The sequence below is a fragment of the Anticarsia gemmatalis genome, chromosome Z, assembly GCF_050436995.1.
Source record: "Anticarsia gemmatalis isolate Benzon Research Colony breed Stoneville strain chromosome Z, ilAntGemm2 primary, whole genome shotgun sequence".
Taxonomy (NCBI): domain Eukaryota; kingdom Metazoa; phylum Arthropoda; class Insecta; order Lepidoptera; family Erebidae; genus Anticarsia; species Anticarsia gemmatalis.
In genome coordinates, this window is record NC_134776.1 from 1,498,702 (window position 1) to 1,511,793 (window position 13,092).

General features: G+C 40.5%; 1 protein-coding gene across 1 annotated transcript; it reads right to left on the reverse strand.

The window, feature by feature from the left end:
• Window positions 1-7,483: 7,483 nt before the first annotated feature.
• LOC142986639 (neuromedin-U receptor 1-like) lies at window positions 7,484-8,347 on the reverse strand. Its single transcript, XM_076135188.1, has one exon. It carries the CDS (start codon window positions 8,345-8,347, stop codon window positions 7,484-7,486), a length of 864 nt encoding a protein of 287 aa, XP_075991303.1.
• Between the last annotated feature and the right edge of the window lie 4,745 nt (window positions 8,348-13,092).

A 13,092-nucleotide genomic window follows, 5' to 3' on the forward strand; every position in this document is an offset into this window, starting at 1 on the left:
CATTAGCACGAGCTCCGCACTTGTGTCAATTCACCTACCTATCAAAAATTATTCCTGAACCGTGCTGGGCGATTTGCAGATGTTGACGACATTACATTAGGGTAAGTACAAATAAAAGTTATAAGGAATTTTATTAACCAAGTAAGTTTTTATTCATTATAGCTGACCCGCGCAACTTCGCTTGCGTCACATAAAAGAGAATGGGTGGTAATTTTCCCCGCTTTAATAACGTTTTTTACTGGTACTCTGCTCCTTTTGTTAGTAGCGTGATGATGTATAGCTTATAGCCTTCCTCGATAAATGAGCTATCTAACATGGAAATAATTTTTCAAATCGGACCAGTGGTTCCTGAAATTAGCGCGTTCAAACAAACAAACAAACTCTTCAGCTTTATAATATTAGAATAGATTACCATTATTTATTACGATTGAAAATAATGAAATCTTTCATATCGGTACCATTTCCTTCGCAAATCTTAGATTGATCATTTGAAAAACTGACATTAGGATAAACTGTTGACAGCAATGACGTTAGATTGGAGGATTCTGTTTGGGTTTGAGGTTCTGACTGATGTTGTAACTGTGTGTGAGATGAATGAGGCAAGATTGTGTACTGAGAAGACGACTGTGACACTTGAGACTCTGACTGACGAGAAGTGTGGGGGATGGAGAGGACCAGACTGTGTACCGAGGAGATGGCGACGCTTGAGACTCTGACTGACGAGAAGTGTGGGGGATGGAGAGGACCAGACTGTGTAGCGAGGAGATGGCGACGCTTGAGACTCTGACTGACGAGAAGTGTGAGGGATGGAGAGGACCAGACTGTGTACCGAGGAGATGGCGACGCTTGAGACTCTGACTGACGAGAAGTGTGGGGGATGGAGAGGACCAGTCTGTGTAGCGAGGAGATGGCGACGCTTGAGACTCTGACTGACGAGAAGTGTGGGGGATGGAGAGGACCAGACTGTGTACCGAGGAGATGGCGACGCTTGAGGGACTAACTGACGGGACTGTGTGGGGGATGGAGTAGACAATACTATGTACTGAGGAGACGGACACTTGGGGCAAGGGTTTACGGGGCTGTGTAGGGGGTAGAGGAGACAAGACTTTAGTAAAAGATCTTGGGGGAGTGGGGAGTAGGAGGGTTTAGCGAGATCTTCGGTCCCTAAAACTATTTATGAATTCATGCTAATTTTTTTGTGTTTTGTTAAGTTGCAGATGCCTGCAACCGAAAATGAACGGAGAAATACAGCAGAAGAGTTTGAAAAAAATGTGTGTCCAAACAGTTTTTTCTTTATAAGTCGCCATTTTGTTGCACTGACTGAAACACAATCAGCCACAAACGTCAAGTGCGACTGAGCCGAGATAGAGGAAATCTCAATACCATGTTCCAACGCGCACACAATCTGCTGAGACAATTTGCTGGTTGCTACCGCGAACGATACAACACGCAACGTGTTGGGCCACGCCCCCAACATGCCCACAACACGACTATCGACGATACAATCTGTCGGCTCACAGCAGATTGTGTCAACAGATTGTTGCTGAAATTAAATCGTGAGATTCGTGAGTAGGCCCTTTAAGGGCTTTAGGCGTCGTGGTGTCTGACGTGAAGCGCCGGCACTCGCCGCTTCCGCTGCGAGCCGGAGCCGCTGTTCTCCGATTATATCATTAACTAGCTGACCCGCGCAGCTCCGCTCGCGCTTTCTTCTATAGCTGACGCGGCAGACTTCGTACTGCCTCATCGATAAATAAAAGACCTAATCTTTTGTATAAAATGATTTTAAAACAAACAAATCGAATCTGTATTTAATAAAAAAGTATTTATTGAATAAAGCATGAAGTTTTATTATTATTTTCGATACATCATGTTGCTTACTTAGAAAACAGAGGTTTCCTGAAATACTGGCTATTTATAAGGTTTAAATTTTGTTGATATTCACAGACACACACTGTTAAAATACAGTCTGTTTATTAATTTAAAGCTTTCTCATACACTATATTTTTTGTTTTGTTTTGTGGTGCGTAAATAAACAAAGATGACGGTTTTCCGACGTGCGAACACGCGACGTATAATAATAATTGTCCATGCGCGAAACAGGGAAACTCTAAGTTGATTCCACAAACTTCTAACGACTGTCCTTGCGATTTATTTATGGTCATCGCAAAGGCCAGACGTACTGGAAATTGTAAGCGTTTAAAATCGAATGGTAAGTCCGTTGGAATCATCGGTATCCGCGGGATCAAGACATCCTCTCCTTTGTATTTTCCTTTTATGATTGTCGCCTCAATGACGTTATTCATCAGTCTTTTCACAGCCAGTCTTGTTCTATTGCATAGTCGAGGTTGATTAATATTACGCAGCATGGTGACAACTGATCCTACTTTTAACTGCAAATTGTGAGGTGGTAATCCAGGCAATTCTAGTGAATTTAAGAACTCAGTGGGATAGTTGATTACGTCATCCTGGTTCATTACGGTGTCGACTGATTTGAAGGAATCCAACTATCCTGGAAGAAAATTCTGAATGGTTGCATTAAGATCCTCGACATCATTATTTTTCGCTGCTAATATTGCTCGTTCACCCAGCCAATTATGGTTATTGAACTTTTGCGCTATATCTGGGAAAACTCGCTGAATAAGCTCCACTTTTGAGTCTGTGATGTGACAGAAATCTGTAGGTAATGTGATGAATCCGGTCGAGGTGTCCACTGCAACTTTATTATTTCCAATGTCTAACAACTGCTTCGCAAACACATTTGCAGTTTCATCTTGTTGCAAAAATACTCGCATGTTAGTTGTTAAGTGGAGTGTCTTTACGTACTGCCACAAATTTGATGATTTTAGGCATGCATTTAGTTCATCAGCAACAGTTGATCGGGGAATAATTGGAAGAGTCTGACGAAAATCACCTGACAACAGAATCATGGCCCCACCGAAAATATTTTGGTTGTCACGAAGTTCTTTCAACGTTCTGTCCAGTGCCTCCAGTGACCTCTTATGGGCCATTGTGCATGCATCCCATACAATCAATTTGCATACATGTAGGATCTTGGCCATTGCGCTATTTTTGGCGATGTTGCAAATTGGTGTTTCGGTGATTTGCATGTTTAGTGGTAATTTCAAGGCAGAATGTGCAGTTCGCCCGCCTTCTAGCAGAGTTGCAGCTATTCCAGATGAAGCCAACAAACAAAATTAAAAAGTTTTTCCGGTTCCTCCGGGAGCATCAAGGAAATAAATTCCACCAGATCCACTGTTCACAGCTTCTATCAAAGTGTCGTACGTAATTCTTTGTTGTTGATTTAATTGTGGAACATTTGTACGAACTGTTTCGGCCAATGCTTCAATGTCGTACTGATGTTCTCTTTGCAACTCGTGGTTTAATGCATCGTGCATATGACGATTGGGTGCTGTCATTCCCAAACACGACAATACTTTATTTGCCATCAATAAACACATATCTTGATGATCATTGACATGATCAATGTGTCATTGTAAATTTCTTCATTCATTTGTACCTAGTGTAGGACTCAAAGTTTGACGGCGCACACGATGCAAAACATCCTCAGACATGTCATCTCTATACTTAACCCACAAATCTTTTGGATTCGAGGGGAAACATGTCGATATGACAATCGCAAACAACGTACGAATTTGATCCGGCGACGAAGATTACGGAATCCTTGAGCGTATCATCCCAGTGCGAATCGTTCTCAAGTAAATGTAATAGTTGACATGCCTCACGGTAAGTCGCACACAGCTGTCCATCAACTGTTCTCAGTTGTTTAAACGATGTCGGACCACGAACATTCACCAACAACAACCGCAAATAATAACATTCATCGTTATTTGGATGTACTGTGTAGATGCGACCCAGAGCATCTGAAGCAAATACATTTGGATGTCCTTCAACTGGTGTTCCTTGTTTTCGACGCTGAAACGATTTCGATGATGCGTTCCATGTGTAATAGCGTGCCATGTCAGCATACACCAAAGTGCGAGCAAAATCATCAGTTTAACAGACTGTGAAGAAACTTGTTAATGTTGTCGACGGTGGATGTGCCGCTCTGTCTGCCGCGTTAGATTCATTAAAATAAACACGTTGACCATTTTCTAAATGGACTGCCAAATGGTATACTGTTGGTTGTCTTTCATGGATCGCAAATGGACGACCTAAGTCAGATCGTCTTCTCCTCGGTTTCGTAAATTGTAATTAATCAAATTGAGAAAATTTCCTGCTCATTTAGCAGTAAAGTATCACAAAAAAGAGCACATTACTTGGAATGTCACTATCACAAAGGATCACCAAAGTAAAGAAAGTTCTCGCGCACGTAGCCACAAAGATAGATATAATATTGTAATAATTCTTAAAACTTCATGCTTTATTCAATAAATGCATTTTTATTAAATACAGATTGGATTTGACATATTAGTTGGTTGTTCTATTTTAAAAATATCTAGTATTTGTTTTTTTTCTTTTTTTTATGTACTTTTTTTTGTGACTGAGTTTTAGCGAGACTAACGAACAGCAATTCATTTTTATATATATAGATAACGAAGTCGCGTTATGGCATATCCACCATTAAAACAGTTGCCATGACAACGGAATTTTGTTAATTCAATGTCATTATAAAATTGATTATTCGCGACTTCGTTCGCCACCTGATTTTTTTCGGGAAATGCGTCATTTTCCCGGGGTAAAAAGTAGCCTATGTCCATTTCCTGGCTCTAAGCTACCTCCCTACCAATTTTCAGCCAAATCTGTTCTGCCGTTCTTGAGTTATAAGTGGTGTAACTAACACGACTTTCTTTTATATATATAGATTGTATCACGACTCTCTCGTCTCTGTGAGATGCGAACCACTTTGTATAAAGCTATTTTACCTAGCTAACTGAGACGAACTGTGTTTTAGCTCGGTTAGATACATTTTGTGTGTGATTTCTTTGTTTATGGATTCACGATTATTAAATTGTACGATTGACGATGTCGCTGAGTAGATTACATTTTTATTTTAATCGATTTTAAAACTTCTATTTTAATTTAGTTGTAAGTATTTTGTGTGCGACTGAAAATCAAAATTCTGAGATAAAAAATAGTAAATAAAAATATAGTCCTTTCTGAGCGTAAGATATAAATTTCCTATCAGAAAAAATCTATTTATTACCCTGTTTGTTCAACCCCCTTAAGTTTCTGTGTCGATTATAAGCGAAGTTAGCTGTTTATTTTTATTTTTAAAACTTTTATTATGCAGTAAGCGCGCACGTAACTCTTGTGTGCAAATCTGGTTCACGAAAATGTATATTAAATTAGAATGATTTCTAGATATTTTGTAATATATTTTTTTTACCACTTTTCAAGACGTTTTTCCTATTTTTTATTGTCAAGGCAAATTATGAGTTATATGGTAACACTGACAAAGAAAATTATTAATTCAACGTTTTTATGGAATTATTTTTTTCTATATCTACTCAATCTACTTTCAATTGTTCATAATGAGTTTCTATTGAAATGTATATTTGAAATCCTCCACTAAAACGATGCCCTCGAATTATAGCAGTAAATTGCCTTTTAATTTCGAAAGGCGTGTTCGCGTTAATTCCCGTATTCTATTATACTTCAAATTTATTTTATTACTTTAAAATAAATGACTGTAGATGTATTAAAAGGCGGCCGAGCTCATTATAAAATCATCCCTTATGTTCAGCGAATACCGGAACGTTCCATCAATTGTGTTTAAAAAAGAGAGCGTCGTCTTTGTCTTTGCTCCAAAATGTGAAGCCGCGAAGCTATAATTTAATATTCTATCAGAGCGCAGAATAATGTGCCCTCGCATTTAATTATTGACCTTAGTCCCGACCAGTGTCTCTAGACAAATGGCAAACGCTTCCTATCTATTCTATTCTACAAAATATTAACGCCTTAGCAATATCGTTCATCAATTGGTAGCCAAATGTACTACGAGATGGCGAACGCTTATTCTATTCGTTCGCTACTGAAGTTGTTTATGTTTCCGAATTTCATTCCGTTCAGTCCGTTCTCAAACCTCATTTTGAAGTGTAGCGCGCGAGTTTTATAGTGATTTGTGAAAAGTTTGTCTTCTATTTTTTAATAATTGATAAGTAAAACACTAAAATATTATAGTAATTATATTATTAATTCAAGTATTAGAAGAGTTATACTTTAAATTCATGTTTTAAAACCAAACGTTGAACTTGTTGTCATAGAAATATCTACTTTTTTAACATTGGATGATGGAGGATATTCTTTTTCTTGTTTTAGCGATGGAACCGAGAGTACGGGCTAGCCCAGAGCAATTTTCAATTCTTTTAGATTATATGGAAAGGTAAATACTTACATACATTTATTTAAAAATCCCTTTCATTCTAATAAGAAACTACCATACAATAAACAATGACATCACTCAGTCACAAAGCCCTTATCAGTGTTGAACACTTTAAGTGTAGTTTATGTTTATGTTACAGGCATGGAGACCTATCGAGACCCCAGCAAGGTCCTCAAGGACGAATTAAAAGTGAGAGAATGTGGAATGAACTCGCTAATACATTAAATTCTCTTGGTGGTGGCGTTATAAAATCACCGGATAAATGGACGAAATCTTTCTATGAATAAAACGTCCGGCATTTCACAAATTCTTTCTAAATTACATCTCGAAACATTTCTTCGATGCTTCCTCAGCCACACAGCTTCATTATGGGCAGCCCACAATAATCTTAGCTTATGCATTATACAAAATAAAGTTTTTTCTTTACAACAAACATTCACATCAACAAACTTTCACTTCCACAGCTGTCAGCTGATCAAAATATTCGCCATTTTGTAGCGTTAACTTCAAGTGTTTGGCGTCCGCCTATTGTCGTTCGCTACTAGTAGAATTCGTTTGTCAAACCGGCCACTTGGCTACGCATAACGATAAAATGAATGAACTATTCTGACGTTTCGTAAAATCGTTTAGACTACATTAACGTTTGGCTACCTATTAAAAACTCTATTCGTCGGATCAAATTACTTATCGCATGCTTATGTCAATCCCATACATTGAGAATTCTATTCTATTCCATTTCAATAGCGTTTGTGCCATTTGTCTAAAGGTGCAGCGCAGCATCCCGCCGATGTAATCTATACTAATATTATAAAGAGTTTGTTTGTTTGTTTGAACGCGCTAATCTCAGAAACTACCGGTCCAATTTGAAAAAATCTTGTTAGATATAAAATAATGTTAGATAGCCTATTTATCGAGGAAGGCTATAGGTTATATATCATCACGCTACGACTAATAGGAGCAGAGTACCTACCAGTAAAAAATATTACAAAAACGGGGAACATTTTTGACCCATTCTCTCTTATGTGACGCAAGCGAAGTTGCGCGGGTCAGCTAGCATTATTATAAAGGGCCAAGATACCGCGCGACCCGAAAAAACTCCGTTAATTTACAAGAGGGTGTGTGCTAAAACAAAGAGCTGCATTAGATACCCACCATCCCGTTAGCGTAGGCGAGGATGCGCATGGTGTAGGCGGGCAGGTTGAGCACCACGAACACCGTGGACACGATGAGCAGCATGCGCGTGATGCGGTGCTGCCAGCGCGGGCACGGCGGCGGCGCCTGGCGGCTCGAGCGCAGCTCCTCCTCGCCCTTCATGAGCTGGTGCCGCGCGCGCTCCAGCCGACACACGCCGATCACTATCCACGCGTTCAGCACGATGATGACCGTCAGCGGCACCGTGAACGAGACCATCGTGTCCACCAGGTTGAACCTCTCCGCGTGCTCGTAGTACTCGAAGTCAATGTTGCAGTCGTCCGTCGTCGGCGTCACGAACTTGATGACCGGGACGTTCAGTATGAGAGCTCCCACGACGAGCGCGCTGAGGATGTGCTTCGCGTGGGTGATGGTGCAGACCGCGCTTCGCCGCAGCGGGTACAGGACCGCGACGAACCGCTCTACCGTGAACGCGACCACGATCCACGAGCTCAGGCAGCTCGTTACGTACGAAATATATACGAAGACCTGACAGGAACCCAGCCGATTGAATAGACTCGTAAACTGGATCACTTTGAACCACGGCGGAAGTAGTTGAGTCAAGAATAAAGTGTCCGAAAGTGCGAGCGCGGACAAGTACAAACTCGTCGACTGCAGCCGCAGTTTGCTTGTATAAAATATGAAAACCGACAATAAGTTCCCGAGCGAGCCGAGCAAGACGAGCAGCGGCGTATAGTACAAATGCAACAACAGAACGACTTGTTCGGTGAGCACTTCCCCGAGCGTAACATTCGCGGCGAACTCAGAGTCGGAGTCTGGTTCCTGAGAGGTGAGGTTCGGTTCTCGATACATCGCGGCGACTGAATGCGGCGGAGCTCGGGAGACGACTGGCGGCGGTGGCGGCGACGCGAGCTTTATGCCGGCTCCACATTATTGCCGTGAAGCTCCGTGAACAGACGCGAACGTGAATGTGGACGGTTTTCACGGGGTCCACGCGCGTTCACGCCTGTTCCCCGATCAGAGTCGGTATTAAAGTCCCGTGACAAAGGGTTCGCGCGGCGTTCACGCATACACATACACATTCACGGCCCCGGCGCAGTTTACTCTGGACTATAAAGGGGTACGGACCGTATAATGCGCTCAGCTTTTCAGATTATAGAAAAATGGTGTGAGGAACAACAACTTTCTTGTTTTTGACATCTATATAGTGGTATAGGGACACAGCAAATAAAGTTATCGCAGAAGCAGCTTCTACGTCCATTTCGCGGAGGGCTTCGAACTATTGTGAGCATTCCGTGAATGTGGAGGGCATGGAGTCGGTCCGTGAATTCACGGCGAGAATACGCGCGTGAATTCACGGCAATAATGTGGTGGCGCCATTATATCTTCCTGCGCAGGCAGGGCTTGCACCGCGTCACAGAATGCTTAATAAGTACTATAGTACAGAACACGCACTCCCCAAAACAATTTATAGAAATAACGACTCTTGCTACTAAGCAATAAAGTTCAATTCAGCTCGTATAAGAGCTCCGTACCTACCGACATATTCACCTAAGTATTTCCGCTCTCTTTTAACGCGTAACTCTGCCACTGTCTGGCGTAGAGTGACGCGTTACCTATGACGCTAGGGTCGTCGGCTCGCCGCATCGTTGCTACCTGTTTTGGTTTGTTTACATTTTTACTATTTTATATTCTTCATATGTCCTAAACCTGTGAACCGATTTATATCATTCAAACGGATAAAATAGTTTTAGCCTTAGACCTTTCATTTGATACCAAAATCGTTGTAATATCTCAATAAACAAAAAGTCACATTTGCAAGTTGCTCTCGTAATTATAAAGTATCAAATTCCTTAATAATTCAGACATGAGTCCATATTGTTAGCATCAACAAAGTAACTAATTATACCTAGTTAGTACTATTATTTTGTGGTAGGTAGGTAATGTAAAGTTTTATAGTTTTTTAATGAATCTGTAGGTAATGAAAAAAATGACAATCCCTCGTCCTTCTTTTTCGACAAACATCCATCAAATGAGCAATGCTTTAAACCTGCCATTCTATTTTAAACGTTTTTATAATAATATCACTCACAAAACTTCTAATAAATGCACGCACGAGCTCTACGCGTGAGCGTCGACACTCGACTCTCGGAGTGGCGCTGAGGCCACGCGAATTTGTAGGCACTTATCGCTGTAGGTACGGCCGAGTGACGGGGGCCTGACCGCGTGCACTCCCCGCCCCGGCCCCGCCCACCACGCCCACGCCTTCACACCCCCCAACTCCAACAAGTTCAAATGATGATCCCGGCTTATCCCCTAATTAGCACCTAACTATCCCTAATCATATCATACCCCAACACCATACTCCTTTGTTATACAAAACTTCAGTGGTAACATTTGCAATGACCTCTTAGGCACTTGTCCCACCAACAGCCAGTAAACGATTAACTATCGACTATTTTCTCGCTCAAGAAACGTACAATAGATATAACATTCCGTGTAAATAAAAGAGATGCATATACAAATAGTTGATCGCTGACTGTTCACACTGCCGGCGACGACTTGCTTTGGCTACGTCCCATTTGGTAAACCTCAAATTATACCTACTAAAAAGTTGCGTTTGGTAAACATTTCGTTACTTCATACATTTAATCCTATTTGGTAAACTATGTTAGTATTGTTATTTTTGTACGGTACAGTCGGTGTGAAATTAATGTTCAAGTGTTTAAAAGTTTCAAAGTCTTAAGACAAAATCTTGACCATCAAAAAGTACGGCTTATCAAGGAGTAGTACAGATAAATGTAATTCTGTCAATTTCCAAACTAAAATTTCATTTACCCGAGTGGAAAGCAGAAGTTATTACCTTAGATTTTGAAAAAGCTCCAAGAAATGCAATAAAAACGACATTTCCAAAAATAAACTGCCAAGGGTGTTATAATTTTGGCAGAGCGCTATTAAGAAAGGCAAAACCTCTTGACTTGTTACAACATGAAGAATCTCACAATCACGCCTAACTATGTATGGCTCTTGCACATTTAACCAGGGAGTACATACACGATGGCTGGCTACACGTTATGAGTCAAAGGTAAATTGATTTTGCAGTACCTATTGAAATTAAAGTCTCTCGCCTCTAAATCTAGACTTTTCTTCTCCCACTTACTAATCTATAATACAGGGTATAAACGACGGTTAACCGAAAACTTCAGCGTTAATTTTGTGACACTAAATGCGCGAAATTTACTTCAACCATTTTTCTCGGAAATGATTGGTTCCCGAGTTAGTCATTTTTGAGCGTTCAATGTATAGTGAACAACGCGATGTATCTCCGCGCATGCCTACGAGATTTCTGGCGGCGGCGGCGCGCTGAGCGACGACATGTCGCGACGCGTCGTAGGTACGTACGCGTACCACCACGTCTATGCGCTCACTAGTAGGTATGCAACGCTATCATTAGATAACAATCTTATGTATCGTTTATGGTATCGTAAGTAGGCCCGTATGTTACAATAGCTCATAGTAAAATTCTAAGTAGGTAGGTACCTACTTGGCTTACGTGAAATCAAACAATAATAGCAAAATGTAACCAATAATAAGAAAGTGCTAAAACAAATTGTTATCAATGTCTATCAACACGCAAATACCTGGTGTATGGCGAGAGTTTGAGTACCTTTGGATCCGGACGTACAGGTGCAGAGCACGCCGTGCACTTCCACGTGCTTCACCATACATAACACATCAACATTTTTTCCTATTTACGAACACAACTGCACTTCGAAAACACTAACAACAAAAATAATAACAATAAAAACACTAACAACTCAAAACCGGAACAATAACAAGTAATAATAAACAACAGTTCACACACGACACGACGAATAGGACATAACGAACGACACCGGTGAAGAGCTTCCGTCTTCCGCGAGCGAATTGCTCGAACTAAAAATCAAAGAGAGCCGCCGGCGCGGGCGCCTCTCCGCTCACTCGCGCCGCCCCTCGCCCGCGCCACCCGCTCCCTCCGCGCCGTCCGCACGCGCGCCGCCGATTTGGTGACGAGCGACGAGTTAGGATCCCAGCGAGAGATTAGATTCAATAAAATATTGATGTGGCATTACTATTTTTACTTGTCACAGTTGTGACTCGTTGCATTGTAGTTTTATTCAAATACCGAATAACATTACAAACATTATTAATGTAAGTTTAAAATACTTTGATATTTATAACATAAAATCAGATTAAAGTAAATAAAATAAACACGAAACGTTTATTTAATTAAACCATAAAAAATTAGGTACATAACAATGATAACAATCAATATCCATTAATATTCTTATCAGAGAAACTAACTTATCATAATTCATAATCCCCGGAGAATTGCTTAGCATCCATTTTGCCGTATCCCATCTATGTAACATCCACGCGCGGTCGCGGCGTCACGCGTCTGTACGGCCATCTACTTTTCGAGTCGCACCGCGCTTGTATGAAGTATGAATGAGCGTGTAAATATCGAATAGAATAATAATTTTGCAAGAACAAATGGAACAAAGCGACAATACATGTTAAATTGTTTATTAGAGATTTTTATAGCGCTAAAGAATATCAATAGGATTTTTTGTCGTTATGTATGTATTTGTACGTGTAATAATAAGATATCACACATTTTAAGTCTTATAAATGTACCGTTTATCGGAGAGCGGGATAATTACGTCATTTTCATTTTTAACATAGAACAAATACTAAGTAACGCTGCATACTAGTGAGTGTGAGGCTGACGGCTGTGTGCGTAATCGTGTCTGTGTGGCGCGCGTAGGTACGCGGAGTGACGTCGACCGTCGCGGCCGGCCGCCGCCGGCGCGGTGTCGTTGGCCGCGCACAGCTGATAGCGAATTTATACGTTGTTTTAATCCATTGCTGTTTTTGGTGAAAAACAGTAATATGACGGATTTTTTTTCATATTCATGTTGCATTGTGTAGTATTAACGAAATAATACCGAAAAAAAATAAAAAAAACGCATAAGAAATCGGAAAAATCTAGAAAAAAGCGATGAAAAATTTCAACGCCATAAGCACCAGAATCATGTCTAAAATCATTTTTTTTCGTTTTCGGTAGACCGCCTGTTACACCCGGTATAACTAGCTGACCCGCGCAGCCCCGCTCGCGCTTTCTTCTATAGCTGACCCGGCAGACTTCGTACTGCCTCATCGATAAATAAAAGACCTAATCTTTTGTATAAAATGATTTTAAAACAAACAAATCGAATCTGTATTTAATAAAAAAGTATTTATTGAATAAAGCGTGAAGTTTTATTATTATTTTCACATATTTTACATCATGTTGCTTACTTAGAAAACAGTTACACAGAAAGAGTTTTCCTGAAATACTGGCCATTTATAAGGTTTAAATTTGATATTCACAGACACACACTGTTAAAATACTGTCTGTTTATTAATTTAAAGCTTTCTCATACACTATATTTTTTGTTTTGTTTTGTGGTGTATAATTGTCCATGCGCGAAACAGGGAAACTCCAAGTTGATTCCACAAACTTCTAACGACTGTCCTTGCGATTTATTTATGGTCATCGCAAAGGCCAGACGTAC

Excerpts from the sequence above, each read along its gene's own strand:
- LOC142986639 (XM_076135188.1), bottom strand. The coding sequence starts at position 8,347 with ATGTATCGAGAACCGAACCTCACCTCTCAGGAACCAGACTCCGACTCT.